The sequence below is a fragment of the Stenella coeruleoalba genome (assembly GCF_951394435.1).
Source record: "Stenella coeruleoalba genome assembly, chromosome: 1".
Lineage (NCBI taxonomy): Eukaryota > Metazoa > Chordata > Mammalia > Artiodactyla > Delphinidae > Stenella > Stenella coeruleoalba.
Window position 1 is genome coordinate 102,490,686 of NC_137169.1, and position 16,552 is coordinate 102,507,237.

The following is a 16,552-nucleotide window of genomic DNA, read 5'->3' on the forward strand; positions in this document are numbered from 1 at the left end:
TTACCCTGAACTGGGCAGGTACTTTAGATGCAGCTGAGTGAGTTGACTAATTGTCAAAGAGTTGCCACCATCATTGGTATACCACAATTAAATATTCTCTGGGGGGCTTCCCTGGTGGCGCAGTGGTTGAGAGTCCGCCTGCCGATGCTAGGGGACGCGGGTTCGTGCCCCGGTCCGGGAGGATCCCACATGCCGCGGAGCGGCTGGGCGCGTGAGCCATGGACGCTGAGCCTGCGCGTCCGGAGCCTGTGCTCCGCAACGGGAGAGGCCACAGCAGTGAGAGGCCCGTGTACCGCACACACACACAAAAAAAATTTAAATCATCTGCAATTTTGACTTAGAAAAAATGCTACAAGATATAAACTTTCAGCCAAGTCTTGTAAGTCTTTCATTATTTCCTTAAGATAAAATCATTCTTGTGGACTTGCTAGGTCAAAATATGAATATTCTTGACGCTTCTGATTCACACTGACAAACTGTCCACCAGAAACTCTACACTTGTTTGCATTTCTACTGTCCATATTCAAGAATTTCTGTTTTTACTATCATTAATACTGTATAGTTTATTTTTTTAAAAAAAGATGAAAAATGCATCTATGTTAAAATTTACATTGCTTTATTAATAAATTGACTACATTTTCATAGGCTTATTCAGTTGTATTTCTTTTTTTGTGAATTGTCCCTTTGACAACTTTAACCAAATTTAATATCAAGGTGTTTTTTCTACACTTTCTTTCTACATTTACATAAAAAATTCAATTTTAAGGATATTAAACTTTGTTATATATCTTGCAAATAATTTGCCCCCTTTAGTACTTTGTCTTTTAATGGTTTTTAGGGCTTTTTATGTACAAAATTTTTAAATTTTACATAGATTTATCGATCCCTTTCTTTTTCAGTTTCTGCCCTTTGAAGTCCAGCTCATTCGTCATTCAGAATTAAGAAAGATGTGAGAGGAGCAGGATTAACGTTTTAAAAAGAACAGAAAGTTGCTCTCCACTTGCTCCATGAGAGCCTAGGAAAACTATCAGGAAAGCTGAAACAGGTAACACCATGGCGGTCACCACATCGTCTGGACCAGACCTTCAGAGGCTGGCGTTGGCAGCTGGCCAGTGAGTTAGCCACTTACAAGCAAGGAAGCTAGATGATAATTGCTTCTCAGGATCTGCACATACTTTTGAGAAAACATGTGTCTTAAGCACCCTCTATCAAAAAAACTTTTTATTACAAAATTAATGTATTCATTATCAAAATTTCTCACTTCCCAGAAGTTGATAAAGTAAAAAGTAAAAGTTTCCTTTCTTCCGCTTCCAAATTTTAGTCCTGAGAGGGGAAACACTGTTAAAAGTTTGGCATGAGTCCTTACAGACTTTTTCCTATGCATACACTATTACATGTGATATAATATAATATAATAATGATAGAATAGATTCTTACTTTTAGGGCTACTTCATTCTATTTTAACTGTTATTCAATATTTCATAGTGTGAATATACCATCATTTTAGTTGTTTGAAAATTTTTATTACAAAAAAACACTGTAACAAACATCTTGAACAGGATTTTTGCACGTTTATGCAAGTATTTGTGAAGGATAGATTTCTCACGTTAAAATTACTGGTAAAAAATATATATATTTTAAAGTTTAATGAAATTTTCCAAATTCCACCCCATGGGAGGTATGGCTTTATACACTCTCTCTAATATTCTATGAAGGTGACTGTTTCTCCCTACATTCGTGCCAATAATGTAAATCACTATCTTTTCTAACTTGGTCGATCTGATTGTGAAAATGGTGTTTTATGGCTATAATATATATATATGTAACATTAGATGGCTTCTCATACATTTATTGACATTTTTTTCTATGAAGTTTTTCTTCTATAAACTGCTCATTTATATCCTTTGCTCATTTTAAGAACTGAATTTCATTTGTCTTTTTGATGGATAGGAATAATTTATATACTTTGGATATTAATAATTTTTCATATATATGGCAAATTTTTCTGTCATTCTTTTCATTTTGTTCATCGTCTCTTTGCCTATACTTCAGTATTACATTTTTACATAGCTGTGTCCATCTTTTCTTTATTCATACTTTTGGAACCTATAGTATATGTAGGTAGGCCTTCCATACTCAAAGGCATGAAAATATCCTTCCATACTGTTTTTCTGTAGCACTGTGTTATACTTTTAACATTTAAAAATGTAATCCAACTGCGTTCTATTTTTGTGGATTATGTGAATTAGGGATTTGCCACACAATCGTGAGGTAAATATCCTATTCAGGCTTCCTTTTGCCCAGTGGTTGAGACCCATTGTTTTGACTTACTTTCATTTCCTGGGCAACTTTCTGAGACAGGACATCCACAGTTGCACCTAAAGTTGAAACAGAAAACAAGCACAATTTTTAAGATTTTTGCTCACTCTATCTTAAAGAATCATAAGGCTAGAATTTTACATTGGAAATCTGTAACTGGGTGCTCCTCTCTCTATAGCTGGGTCTCTCTGTGCCTCTTTTTCTGGTTGTGTCCATCAGTGCCTCTCTGTTTCTCTCCCTGTCTCACACGTTTCTCTCCTCTGTCTTTCTCCTGTCCTCTAGCACTTCTCTTTTTTCTCCTTATCTCTTCCTTTCCTTAACCATCTACAGTGTTAACCATCTTAAATGTTTCTTGGATGATTTGTTCTGATTGTTTAATAGCATTTCATAGTCTCAATGCATTTTTGTTTGTTTTGGAACAATTTTTTATTTACCTATCTGTGAATTTCAATATAGCTATAAAATGTATGCTAAACATAAGATTTGGGGATTTCAAGCATTGACAGCTGAGACTCAATTTGTATTTGTTTCTTTTTATCACATAAACAGTCTTAGAACATTTAAAATGTCTTTTGAGAAAGAGAAAAAATCCACTTTCATAATTGTTTAGTATGTATACATTTTCCAGTATTTGTAATCATGGAATAAATGATTGTATTCTGCTAGCTATTCGCTTACAAACATTTACCTATATTTCTATGTGGTCCTGTTAGGGACATTACAACAGAACAGATAGAAGATGGGCCGTATGGTTGAATTTGGCTCCTTGTTAACTAAAGGGGGATCCTGTGTGATTTATTTAGCCTCTTAGTTCCTTTTCTCTTCGACGGGAATAATAAAACCCACTCAAGGTTGTTGTGAGGATTAAAATGTTATAAGAAGACACACACTCATAAATACACCTGCTTTGGCAAAGGAGCACATCAGCCAGGTTTTGTATGTGTGTGCGCGCGCGCATGTGTGTGTGTCTGTTTTCTATGTCACTGTAAAGAAGCAAAAAGGAGAGGCACGTGGTTAAGCTCTCATGGGGTGGATTCCACTGGTGTTATTTCAGTTCCTTTTTAAAGAAGAGCTCAGAATCACAAGAAGGAAACTAACGCCAAAGATGAGCCTCACATGTAAAATCTTAACCAGCTTCCTTCTGATTTTCACTGTTTCCACCAAAGGTAAGTTGGTGCGTGGGTCTCCACTGTCACCATTAGAAGCTTCTTTGGCAACCCTGAAGTGAGTGCAAGCGTCAGAGAGGTCACAGCCCAGCTTTCCTCGGCAGTGAGCTACCTCAGTAACTTTCTTGCTTTTTGTAGGTGAGGTCTCTGAAAATACTGAAGTCATCTGGGGTTGCCTGGATCATGACATCAACCTGGACATTCCTGGTTTTCAAATGAATGATAGGGTAGCAGATACACGATGGGACAAAAACAAAATCAAGATTGCACAATTAAAACAACACAAGCCACCTTACCAGATAACGGACACGTATGTGATGTTAAAAAATGGAACTCTGAAAATTAAAGCTCTGAAGAGAAATGATAGCGACGTCTACACAGTATCTGTATATGATTTGAATGGAAAAAACATATTGGAGAAAGCATTTGATTTGAAGGTTCAAGGTAAGTCTCTGTCCCCTAAATTCCTCCATCTCAGTATGGGCGCTATTTAGCAAGTTGAGGAATAGCATTTATGAAATGTCCCCAGCCCTGACCTTGGCCTTGGGGGGGCCCTAAAGGAAATCGAATGCATCCCTCCTACCTCGGTGCAGACTCCAGTCCTGTGAGAGAGATGGAATCCACAGCTAATAGACCCTCAAGTCTACATACCTCAAACTCTCTCTTCAGAGGCTGTGGGGATGCAGGGTTGAGTGAAGGATCCGGATTAAGATCCTGCGTTAATCACGAAGAGGGGAACAGGTGGGCAGAAGAAAACGGTGGCCGTTCCAGGTGGATGCTGAAGGGCAAGCTAGGTACGAGACTGGGAAGGGGAGGCTGACTGGAGGGCAGTGGGTCTTCCATCCAGAGAGACAATTTCAAGCCAGGATGTCCTGAAGGAGTAATTGTAAGGCAGAAAAGGGCTGGAAATGGTGAATTTAAGGATGAACAGCCCTTGTTTCTAATCAGCTCAACATCGGCATGATCAAAGGTGGAAGATGATTGTTGCTGATATCTGTAGAAAATACACAAGGTGTGGCTTTGTATGTCTCTGCGTGTACTGGGAGGGTAGTAGTAGCTATTGAAGATGGAAGCTTGAAGCCTAGCTAGGAAGCTGCTGCTTTACTCCAAGTGAAGTAGGGAAGGGCTGGTGGGTGACACTCAATTCAGGTTTCACGTTGGAATCAGCTGAGGTGCTATTAAAGTTACCAGTGCTGAGTCCCATCCCAGACCAATTTAATCAGCGTTTCTTGGTGCAGGGCCTGGGCATCGTAGGTGCTAAACTCCCCAGGTGATTTTAATGAGCAGCCAAAGCTGATAACTAGTGGCCTAGACTAAAGGGTGCCTATAAAATGCCTAAAGACCGATGACGTCGGGCGTCATGTGTGGAGAAAGGATGAGCAAAGTGGCTTGAGTTTGGGAGACAGGGAAGAGAAAGTACAATAGAATGGAAGTGAAAATGAAGTCATAAGTCCAGGGGTCACTTGGCTGGGTGTGGATAAAAGTGAGAAGAGGAAGCTGTACTTAGCTTGGAGAGGAAGACAGGAACCCCAGCGTGAGCACAGCCAGAGATTCAGTGAGCAAATAAGCATTTCCGTGCTTTGCACAGGAAACGCTGCCATAGGACGGGCCCCCTCCTCCTACCTAGAGTCACCATCCAGCCCTGTTCTTGAGCGCTCGGAACTGGTAGCAGCCCCCCTCCAACAGTCACAGACATTGTCAGCTCCTCTGCAAATGACAACTTTCCATACCTGGACCTGCACCAGGACGGAGAGTACATTCCAGAAATGGGGCGAGACAGAATGGAGCCAGAAGGGACTTCTGCTTGTGGGCTCTGGGAACCACAGATGTCGTGACTCCGCCAGCATGGGCTTGAGCGTCCTGTTTTGAACTTGAGCTTCACATTCATGTTTCCTTTGGTACTGCAGTGGTAGTAATGGTTACCAGTGAGATGTCACGTGCTTTGCTACAGGATCTTATTTAAGGTTCCCACCAATCCTGAGAGGTAGCTGTTATTATCCCCTTACTATCTATAAGGAAACGGAAGTGGCTTGACAGGAGCAAAGTCACGATCCAAACCCAAGGCTAGTTTTAGCAAGAATGGTGACATTCCCCCACCCAACCCCCAAACAGCTTTATTGTGGTATAATTCACATACTATAAAATTCAGCCATGATTCCATGGCTTGTAGTATATTTACAGAGTTGTACAACCATGACCACAATCAATTTTAGAATGCTTTCATGACCTCAAAAATAAACCTTCACTCCTTTGCCAAAAGACACAGATCTTTCCATGACACAGCAGCCATCTCATTGTGTTTGTGTGTGTGTGTGTGTGTGAATGTCACACAGCGTGTCAATTTGTGGGTCCAGGCACCATTTCCTGCCACATGACCCTGGACAAATTCTCTGTCTGCTCTGAGTCTGATTTTCATAATAATAACTATCGGCTATTCCATGGGACAAGGCTTCAGGGAGACAACTAAGCATAGGTGCCTTGGGCACCTGGAACACTATACCTGACTCCTCAGTGCTCGTGCTCTCCCCATCTCTTAGTTCCTCCATGCTTCTCAGTCTCCAACCTTGGTACCCACAGCTCCTTAAGGAGGGGGCTGCTGCTGCCAGCTGAGGAACCAGTGGAAGGCCCCTCAAAAGCAGATGTTAGTGGAGAAGGAGTTTGTCCTAGCAACCTGGAATCAAAGAGCCTCATCTGTGAGGCGTGCCCCACAGGATCCAACCGTGCCTCTTGTAGGAAAGTATCTTACAGAGAGGATGTATGTAAAGATATGACTTCGAGTGGCTCCTCATCTCTGGGTGGTTCATATCAGTGAAATACTGGAAAGGATCTTAAAGTCCCCAGCAGTTAGGAACTTATTAATTAAATCAAGAATAGATCGTTTAAAAAGATGATGAAAGTGTATATTTATTGGTGTTCCTAAAAGGATTTCATAATAGATCATTAAAGGAAAACAAGCAGACTAAAAAAATCTATGATCCAGTTTTAGTTTCTAGAACACTATTTATATGTGGTATGCATGGCATAGAAAACATTTGTTAAAGGGATGCAGCGAAACATTAATAATTATTGACTCTGGGTAGTAGAATTGCAAGTGGTTTTTAATCTTCTTGAAACTTTTTTGGTATTTTATCCATTTTTGCAGTGATGTGATTTACTGTTATAAATAAAAAAAGAGTATTTCCATTTTGAAAACACAAGCAAACTCCTTGACTCAACCCCTAGGGTATGCACTGACCCTGTCTTCTTGTATATGGTGATGTTTTTCCATCCTCTTCATTCTGGGTCACACCGAATCCCGGGATGGGAAAAAGAAAACCCTTAATTTCTGCCTGCCTATATTTTGGGACGGAAATGAAATTTGGTGAGAAAGTTCATGGGGAAGATATTATTGTCTGGGAGGGAGGAAATCAGAAAAAAAAAAAAAAGCTATCCATCTGCATAAAGAATGGAAGGATGCTGAGAGAGGAAAGTGGCAAGTCTGAGGAAAGAGAGGGAAGGATGAGAAAAAGGGCAGAAGTTGGTCACACGGCTCGCAAGTGGTGGAGTAGGATTTGGACCCGGCCCAACTGACACCAAGGCCAGGGCTTTTTCTTTCATGACGCAGCCTTCGAATGTTATCATGTCAGAAAAGGAGAGGCAGGGCGTGTATGATTACGACTACAACAACTACCACCAATATTGTCAGTACCTGTCAGTGTGCCAGGGCTTTGTCACATGTCATCCCTGCTGTGATAGGTGGGGAATGTCTTTCTTATCCTTCTCTTGTGGATGAGGTCCAGTGAGGTCCAGTGGTGAGGTCCAGCAGCTCTGGGACGCTGAAGGCGTTCTCTCCCTCCAGACCTTGAACTGCACACCTGACCCCCTGCTCCCAGGACCTGCTGCTTCATTTGTGACCAAGGCCCCAGGCTACACATGTACCAGTCCTCCAGGGACAAGTTCCCAGCTGCTCTTAAAGCATTGCCCCCACCCCGCTATCCCTCACAGGCTCCTGAGCATATGGGGAGCGGGGTGTGGTAAACCTCTTACCCGTACTACTGAACTTGGATTTGGAAGGGTGAGCTCCTCTCCTGATTTGCCATTTATTAGTGGGTGCCCTTGGACTGTCCATTTAACCTCTCAGAGCCTTGGGTGCTTCATCTGTAAACAAGAAGAAAAACATGTGCCTCTCTGTTGGGATGAAAGGATATCCTATATGTGAAAACATTTTAAGGTCTAAAACAGCACATAAGCCTGTGATATGATGTATCTTTTACTGATATAATGTATCTGTAAATATCAGAAATAAATTTGTTGTGAATGTGCTGTATAAATAAAATGAAATAGAAATGATTTTTGAAAATTGCTAGGGGTCCTTGAAATTTTTTCTGGTCCCAAACTAACTCAATTTCCCCTCTATAAATAGGTGCGTCTTTTACAATCAGTAAATGGCCTAATATGAATTGAATCTTTCTTTTCTTTCCAGAGATGGTCTCAAAACCTGTAATTTCCTGGAGTTGTACCAACAGAACCCTGATCTGCGAGGTAGCAAAAGGAAGTGACCCTCAATTAAAACTGTTTATAAATGAGACCCGTATCAAAGAAAGTCATCAGAAGGTCATCACATACAAGTTGAAGAGCAAACGGACTGAATCATTCAACTGCGTGGCGAGTAACAATGTCGGTGCCCAAACGAGCACGGTGACCATCAGCTGTTCAGGTGCGTGGTGGGCACTGGTCAGACACCCCAAGTTCACTTCACAAACACGGCCTTTGAGGCCCACAGCAGAGGACCGCTCCAGGGCCTGGGTGCTTGGGCTAGGAGGCATGCTCGGCTCAGGGTGAGGACTGAAAACATATCCCCTTTTCCCCGGAAATCTTCAAGGGAAGTCCTAGAGGAGAGAGGAGGTAGTGCTCTGTGGTTGCCCATCTTGGGAATCTTCTCAGAGAGCATGGTATAACCTCAGGCAATGAAAAAGATTCTCTGCTAGGAGGAAGAATTGCCGAGTTGAAGAGATAAAAGGAGCTGTGACGGTGATCTCACACAGACCGCCACTTCCCAGAGAGGCAAGCTGACTGGCCCACGATCCCTCAGCTAGTCAGTGACCATGATTGTGGCTCCTAGGGCAATAATGGAGAAGGGAGCAAAAAAGATTCCTTTCTGGAGGGGAGATGGCTGGCACCTCCTATCAGGGGCAGGTGCAGAAGGGCTGTAGAAACCCGGGGAGTTAGAGGCTTGGGGGGAAGAAGAGCTCGAGGCCAGGGAGGACCATGAACACAGGTGGGCAATGCTCTCACTGCCTCAGAGCAGACAGCCCAGCACCAGAAAGTTCTGAAACTTCAAGAGTCTAAGCTCGTCCCTGGACCACCAGCCTCATGTGACCCCTAGAAGTAATTTTTTTTAATAAATTTATTTATTTTTGGCTGTGTTGGGTCTTCGCTGCTGTGTGTGGGCTTCCTCTAGTTGCGGCGAGCAGGGGCTACTCTTTGTTGTGGTGCGTGGGCTTCTCACTGCGGTGGCTTCTCTTGTTGTGGAACCTGAGTTCTAGGTGCGAGGGCTTCAGCAGTTGTGGCTCGTGGGCTCTACAGCACAGGCTCAGTAGTTGTGGTGCATGGGCCCAGTTGCTCCGCGGCACGTGGGATCTTCCCGGACTGGGGCACGAACACGTGTCCCCTGCATCGGCAGGCGGACTCTCAACCATTGCACCACCAGGGAAGCCCTAGAAGTAATTTTTGAAAGGTGGCCTGCTCTGGGAGCCAGGAGTCTTGGCTTCTAGTTTGGGTCTGTCCAAATATATAGGGATGACCTGGACAGAGTTCCTTCCCCTTTCCGGGCTTCAGCCTCCTGGTCCACAAAGAAGATGAGCCCTGTGATCCCCAAGAGTCTACTCATCTGCTACTCTGGGATTATGTCTCCACTGCTGTCTAGACAACCCCCCGACAGGAAACTGAGCACAAAAGATAGTTATTTGGCCAGAGGCCCTGAGTTTCTATAGTGAGTATGGCTGGTCAGTGACCCTAGGAAGCAGCCCTGAGCTGGTGTGAAATCAGAAGTGAGACATTTTAATATACATTTTGAATTAGTTATCAGTTGCTGCATAACAAACAACCCCACATTTAGTGGCTTAAAACACAAGCAGTTATTATCTCACAGTTTCTGTGGGACATGAATCTGGGAGTGACTTAACTGGATGTTTCTGGCTCAGAGTCTTTCATGAAGCTGTAATCAAGACACAGGCAGGGGCCTTTCCTGGTGGTGCAGTGGTTGAGCGTCCGCCTGCCAATGCCGGGGACACGGGTTCGTGGCCCCGTCCTCGAGGATCCCACGTGCCGCGGAGCGGCTGGGCCCGTGAGCCATGGCCGCTGAGCCTGCGCGTCCGGAGCCTGTGCTCCGCAACGGGAGAGGCCACAACAGTGAGAGGCCCGCGTACCGCAAAAAAAAAAAAAAAAAAAAAGACACAGGCAGGGGCTGCAGTCATGTCAGTCAGGTGCAAGCACTACTGGGGGAGCATCCATGTCCAAGTTCACTCCCGGGGGCGGCATTGGGCTGCCTTACAATATGGCAGCTACTTCCCCCAGAGCAACCTTTTTTTTTTTTTTTTGCGGTACGCGGGCTTCTCACTGTTGTGGCCTCTCCCGCTGCGGAGCACACGCTCCGGACGCGCAGGCCCAGCGGCCATGGCTCACGGGCCCAGCCGCTCCGCGGCACGTGGGATCTTCCCGGACCGGGGCACGAACCCGTGTCCCCTGCATCGGCAGGCAGACTCTCAACCACTGCGCCACCAGGGAAGCCCAAGCCGTGGACTTTTTGTACTTGATCTCAGGAGTGATAGATGGTGCATCACTGCTGCGGTATTCTATTCATTAGGAGCCTGTCAGTAAGTCCAGCCCACATTTAATCAGAAAGGGTCTCACACCAGCGGGAATACCAGGAGGCAGGGCTCAGCGGGGACCATGCTAGAGTCTGCCAGTCACACGCTCAGACCAGCGTCCCTTCACCTCCTGTGAGGTCTATGTCTGCCCACCAGCCGTCCCTCCGTGCCCCCCATCACTAAGGCACAGTGAGTGAAGTCGCCCCTCCTCGACTTCACAAGCTCTTAATCCCCTTTTAGGAGGCTCTTGATTAGAGCTGCCAGATTTAGCAAATAAAAAGAGACAGTATAAATGTGCTCCAAGTGTTGCGTGGGACATACTTATACTAAAAACTATTCGTTGTTTATTTCAAATTTAACTGGGCATCCGGTGTTTTATCTGGCAGCCCTACTCCACGCTTATTTTAACTAGATCCCACCAGTATAAAAATGTGTGTGCATGAGGGATGGAGCGAGGGAAGAAGGGCTTTGGGGGAAGATGAGGTTGGAAGACCGGAGCATTCCTGTCCCTTACTCTGTGGTACAGAGTGGGAGCCAGTCTGGGAAGGGGCCACTAGAGAGATGGGAGGAATACCTAGGGGGAGACTGGGGAGGACAGGGCTGCTCTTGAAAACCCTAAAATGGACCTGGATGTTTCATCCTAAAAGGCCAAGGCAGAGTGGAGCAATGACAAGATTAACCACTTGGCTCAGAAAAGATGAGCATGTACTTAAAACCGAAATAGTAGGAGGAAGGAGCAGGTTTGGACACACAAGAAGGACTCCACCACATAAACTCGTGGGCACATTATCTCCAAGAGGGAGTGCAGGAAGGAGTGTGTCTGGATTTAGTGACTGTGAGGACATAGCTTTCAATGACAGAGCCACAGCTGCCTCTGAGACACACTGGAGCATTCCCCGCAGAAAGCCCCCAGAGGCTGTGCTGGACGAATCTGTGAACAGACTGTGTAAGGCGCTCCAACATTCCCAAGTGTGCCCAGATAGGGGCGTGCTTGCCCTGCCTGAGGACTCTGAGAAGACAAGCTAGTGGCTGCGTGGTTTAGTCCCTGCTCCCCAACTGGTCCTAGGCCCATGCCCCCCGGCACCCAGGTCAGACCCTGGGAAGTCCTTGGCTCAGCCCAAGGTGGACTCCAATAGCCCTGGCCCTTCCTCCAAGCAGGCAGGGCCTAAAGGACCCCCCAACTTTCCCGGTCCAGTTTCACAGCAGGTTAGGATTATGCCTGCTTTTCCAATGGAAGCCGCTTCATCCGCAGAGCATAGAGAGGCTGTGTAACTGGCAGGCAAAGAGTGGGTCAGAGGGAGACTTAGGAAAGAAAGCAAGGATTAACAACCCACCGCAGTCTGGAAACCTATTTAGTTTCGTTTCTGAGCCTCTGACTTGCTCCTGGGGCCCATCCTGGGCTTCATGAACAACAGTATCTTCCCAGGAATGTTTGGCTAGAGAAGGGTTTCCTTGTGATGTTGGGCAGAACTCCATTTGTTCTCCAGATGTACGAGTCCCCTGAACCCTGGCCCCAGCTGCTGCCTCTGTGACTGCTGTTGACTCACAAAAGGGCAGATGGCCCAGCATCCCTCCCGGGAAATAGCTCCCAGAAGCACCGGTGCACGGAACTGTAGTCAGAGCAGACCCTGATCTTTGTGTGTAGTTTTACAGTTTACAAAGCACTTTCACATCCATTATCTGATTGACTTCCAGCAGCCACCTGTGATATAAGTTCCTTATCTCCATTTTTTAAAGACAGGAACAGGCTCAGAGAGGTGGAGTAACTTGCCAAATGTCACACAGCTCTTGCCTAGAAAAGCCTGCTCTCAAACCCATTTCTCTTAACACAGTCGTTGTTATCCTCATTGCATGACAGCAGCTGAAGATCTGTGAGCTGAAGATCAAGTCCACTGCTGCTGCTAACTCACCGTGTGTCTGAGTTTCTCTCACAGGCCAGGGAAAATCTGGGACGGGGTGCTGCCTCTGAGGTCAGAGAACTGGGTTGGACACGTGAAACATGTATCCTGTCTTTAGAAACTTTCTGGTCAAGAGGGTGAGAAAAAATCATGACGTGGGAGGGCAGCCGGAGATGAAGCTGGAAAAACAGTGCAGAAACATGGAGACGAGGGGCTGCTTAAAGGAACCACTCAGGAATGGATACTGTGTGGCCTCAGGCAACTCATCCTCCCTCTCTGGGCCTTGTCTGTGAAACTAGAGATTACCCTAGATTTTCTCTAAACTCTTTCTCAGATCTAAACTTCTGTGACATTCTCCTTGATAGGGGACAGTGCTTGGTACGTGAAGAATCAGGCATTTGTGGTTCAGGAGAGCAGTTCTCCAAGGAACGTTCTGAGAGGGCTTATCCTGGACCCTGCACCCGCTCAGGTATTGACCCAGTTCACAGCCTCCATGAGCTTGGCTTCCCTGAGGTTGAAAAGTCCCACCAAGCTCTTTTATCTGAAAGAGAGGAGGCAGGAGTCCTCGAGTCCTTGGCCAGAACAACGAAATGGCCCCTCTTCCCAGGACGCTCCCATCCATCCCACGTCTGTTCCTCTTGCAGAGAAAGGTCTGGATATCTATCTCATCATCGGCATTTGCGTAGGAGGCACCGTCTTCCTTGTCTTCGTGGCACTACTCGTTTTCTACATTAGCAAGAGGAAAAAACAGAGGAGTAGGAGAAATGGTAAGCTCCCTCTCTTCTGTCCCACCACAGGCCTGGGTGAAATCCCCGTGGAAACAACTCATGGGTCTGGCACTTAGAGTCTGGAAAGAAAATAATGGAGATGGGTAGTTTCAGAATGTCAGGGCTGTAACCGGCAGTTACAGTTTGTTCCATTTTGTGGTTAGCTTGAGTTTTGAAAAACAAATTCTCAGTGATAACCATGTGGGAGCTTTGAGAAGCTCCATCCAGGCTGGCCTCATTGGAATCCACCACCTGAGGCTGACCGGGTATAAAGCTGTGTGGACATATGTTGAATGAGCCACATATATCTATGTGGGTAGAAAGATAAGCTTCGAAACACAATTTCTGTGAAGAAACACCTTGTTTTCTCCTGAGGGTGTGGCCAAGGTGGGTTCAAGACCAAGCTCCTAGGAATACAGGTAACATTTCAGGACATCAGGGACTCACTGGTTCTAAAACTGGATGTTTATATCCCCTTTCCAATTCACTGTTCCAAGGGGAGGGGTTAGGGCTGTGAGTGTTTCTTCCTTGAATCAGGCCAGTCTGAAAACTCACCTAGAATGAAAAAGTTATGCTCATAAGCGAGGAGCTGGCTCAGGGAACGTCCAGGCCACTCAAAGCAGTGTGGGTGAATGACAGCAGAACTGGGGGGAAGGCAGATCTAACTGAGAGACCCATCCAAAGGCAGGGAGTGACTAATGTCCTCTCTGACTACTCAGATCCTATTACAAGGGCCGTAACCCTGAGGTGCTCTAGGGCATGATCCCTGGGATGACTCAGAGGCAGGCCTGGGGTCTGAGTGCCCTCTCTGCTCCCTGGAGACCCAGGCACAAAACCATCCCCCACTGGTCTCTAAAGCCCTGGGCTCTCCCTCTATTTTCCTGGTGGGCATTTCTGTCTCCCCTACCCCCCCAAGGCCTGGAATCTCTAGAGGGTAGAGGTGGCTTCTGCTTCCTCATCGTATCCCCCAGGGCAGCTAGCGTGACATCTTGTACACAGGAGGGGCACTCAATAAATAGTTATATTGATCTTGATTGTATCTTGCCAAGAAAAACTCTTCCGAGGTTTTTATTGTTGCAGATGAAGAGATGGAGATAAGAGGGAAGAGACTGACCCCTGAGGAAAGGGGCTGGAAGCCCCACCAAATTCCAGGCTCAACTCCTCAAGATCCAGCCATGTCCCAAACGCCTCCAATACCTGGTCATCGTCCCCAAGCACCCGCTCATCGTCCCAGGCCTCCTGGCCCCCGTGTCCAGCACCAGCAGAAGAAGAGGCCTCCTCCTACCCCGGGCAAACAAGTTCACCTGCAAAAAGGCCCTCCCCTCCCCAAGCCTCGAGTTCAAACGAAACCTCCCTGTGAGGTCGAAGAAAACTCGTAACTGTCTCCTGACGCAGCTGTCCTCTTCCTCTAATTAAAAGAGATTAAAAACCGTCCTTTCCCATAAAAGGCGCTGTGGAATTTCTCCACTCCAGGTGTGCATGCCCACACTTCCATCAAGTGTGCTCTACAAGCAGACCATGATCTCCTCCCCAGCCCAGGAGCCACAGCCATGTCTGTACCTTCCAACTCAGCCATGTGGTCTGACGTCTGGAGTCTCTGGCCTCCTCACAGATCTCCACCTCAGCAGGAAGGGAAAAACAATAAAAGTGCACACATTAGGATGATGGGTGATGGAGCGCAGAATCCTAGAGCTCTCGTACCCTCCCTGTCAGAGCACGTGCCGGTGTCAGATGTCAAGCAGTCGCTGTGGCCATGTCTCGCTACAAGCAGCTTCCTGCTTGAGAGACCCTTGGTTTTCTTAGGGTGGACACTTGCTTACCATATCGCAAGTACAAGTGAAACAAATGCCTTGAATTTGACCCCAGCATCTACTCGCTGTAGAAAGGAGCCCAGCATCGAGCTGCTGAATGAGAAAGAGGCTAGTGGGTGGGGTGTGACGGCAGGACCAAATTGGCCATCCCACTTCAACTGGGCCACCTTAATCCCCACCAGAACAACCAGAATCCACTCCCCAGGTCTCAGCTGCAAAGCTGGACCCACAGCCTATTGGTAGATTTATACAATGAATTGAAATCTCTGTGCACACACTTCAACAAGAGACACCAGAAAACATAACCTCATTTTGCGTTTCACTTCCTTGACTCTTCAGACATGGTCACCACGATCTGTAGAACCATCCTTGAAAAGAGGGGAATCCATGAATACTGAAGGTGCCATGAGCCTAGCAGACAACATGTAGAAGGGCAGGCTAAGAGACAACTTGGCTGGAGCAAATCCCAAGTCTTAAGGGACCATTATTAAAAGTTCAGGCCCCACCCCCAGCTAGCAGTCATGCTAGCTGTACTTTGAGGGAAGTGGGAGAAAAAAAAAAAACAGTTTACAGTTAAGGTTCTAAAACAATAGGTGGTGAGAAGACACCTGCTTTGAAATGTTGGTACCATGTTGTTTGTGGTCCCATCCGCCCACCTTCTCCCAGCTTCTTAGACTTGCTAAGCCTTGTCAGGCTCGGGCAGGAAGCTCTGAGGTCTAAACCACAAAGTCTATGTACATTCAGGACTTCCTGTGAGAGCTCACGGAGGGTTGAACTGTTCTTTTCTCTGAACCTGAACATCCATTGTTTTAGCTCCCAGAGTTAATTATTAAGAATAATGATGAATGGAAGCCCATAGCTTCCTGAAATTCAAACATGAAATCCAGTCAAGTAACAGTCATCACAAGATCAACCTAGGAAGAGAAATGAAGGTCTTAGCACTGCCCCCTTTCTCCTTCCTCATTGCAGTCCTGCGCTATTCCATCAGCCATCCTGCCAGAATGGCTCCTACCTCATTCCCTTCCTGAAGCCCTCCCTGGCCTTACCAGCCCGCGCTGTGCTTTTCTCCTGAAATCTTGTGGCATTATATATCATACAGAACACGTATTGCCTCTAACTATTCAATCCTTCATCATTTACTCATTCAACAAACATTTATTGAACTTCTACTACATACCAAGCTCTGTGCTAGGTACTAGGAAAACAGAGGTGTACATGGAATCTTTGCTCTCAAGGCACTCACTGTCTAGTTGGGGGAGGAGTAGACTAATTACAGGATAAATGTAACAGTGTGATAAGTATAGGTCAGAGGCCAATACAGGAGCCCAGAGGAAGGACTTGGAATCTGGATTGAGTGCTTGGACTGGGGTGACACAGAAGGCTTCCTGGAGGAGGTGGCATTTGAACTGAGTTGTAATAGATGAATAGAACTGGTGAAGCAGAGGTGCAGAATTACCCATGTAGAGGGAACAGCAAGAGGAAGCTCATGCCAACTACCTGTTTATATAAATATGTTATTCATTTTTCAACTACTATGTTTCATCAATTTGAAGATACCATTGATTTTTAACTGGCACCATTATTTACATACCACGAGAAAGAAAAAAAACACTCTCAATCACACTGTTAACAAATGCTAAGATACAATGAATTTTAGGCCCAACCCCATTCCTGAGGTGTTAAAATGTGAATAAAAAGTGCATTTTAGAAGCAATGAAATGCATGGTTAACAAGCCTCCTGAG

At 45.8% G+C, this 16,552-nt stretch overlaps 1 protein-coding gene across 2 annotated transcripts; it reads left to right on the top strand.

Moving 5' to 3' along the window:
- Positions 1–914: 914 nt before the first annotated feature.
- Positions 915–14,661, top strand: CD2 (CD2 molecule). 2 transcript variants are annotated; one of them, XM_079932478.1, is made up of 5 exons: positions 915–1,045; positions 3,624–3,929; positions 7,948–8,181; positions 12,876–12,998; positions 14,079–14,661. In XM_079932478.1, the coding sequence occupies exons 2-5, from the start codon at positions 3,701–3,703 to the stop codon at positions 14,375–14,377; spliced, it is 885 nt and encodes a 294-aa protein (XP_079788604.1). In that variant the 5' UTR covers positions 915–1,045; positions 3,624–3,700; the 3' UTR covers positions 14,378–14,661. The 2 variants fall into 2 exon arrangements, with proteins under 2 accessions (XP_079788604.1, XP_079788603.1); XM_079932477.1 differs by lacking the exon at positions 915–1,045 and adding an exon at positions 3,398–3,485.
- Positions 14,662–16,552: the final 1,891 nt, after the last annotated feature.

Bases quoted from the DNA above. Each gene is read 5' to 3' on its own strand.
- CD2 (XM_079932477.1), top strand. From the start codon at position 3,425: ATGAGCCTCACATGTAAAATCTTAACCAGCTTCCTTCTGATTTTCACT. The intron at 3,486-3,623 runs GTAAGTTGGTGC...TGCTTTTTGTAG, and splicing joins TTTCACTGTTTCCACCAAAG to GTGAGGTCTCTGAAAATACT. The intron at 12,999-14,078 runs GTAAGCTCCCTC...TTATTGTTGCAG, and splicing joins ACAGAGGAGTAGGAGAAATG to ATGAAGAGATGGAGATAAGA.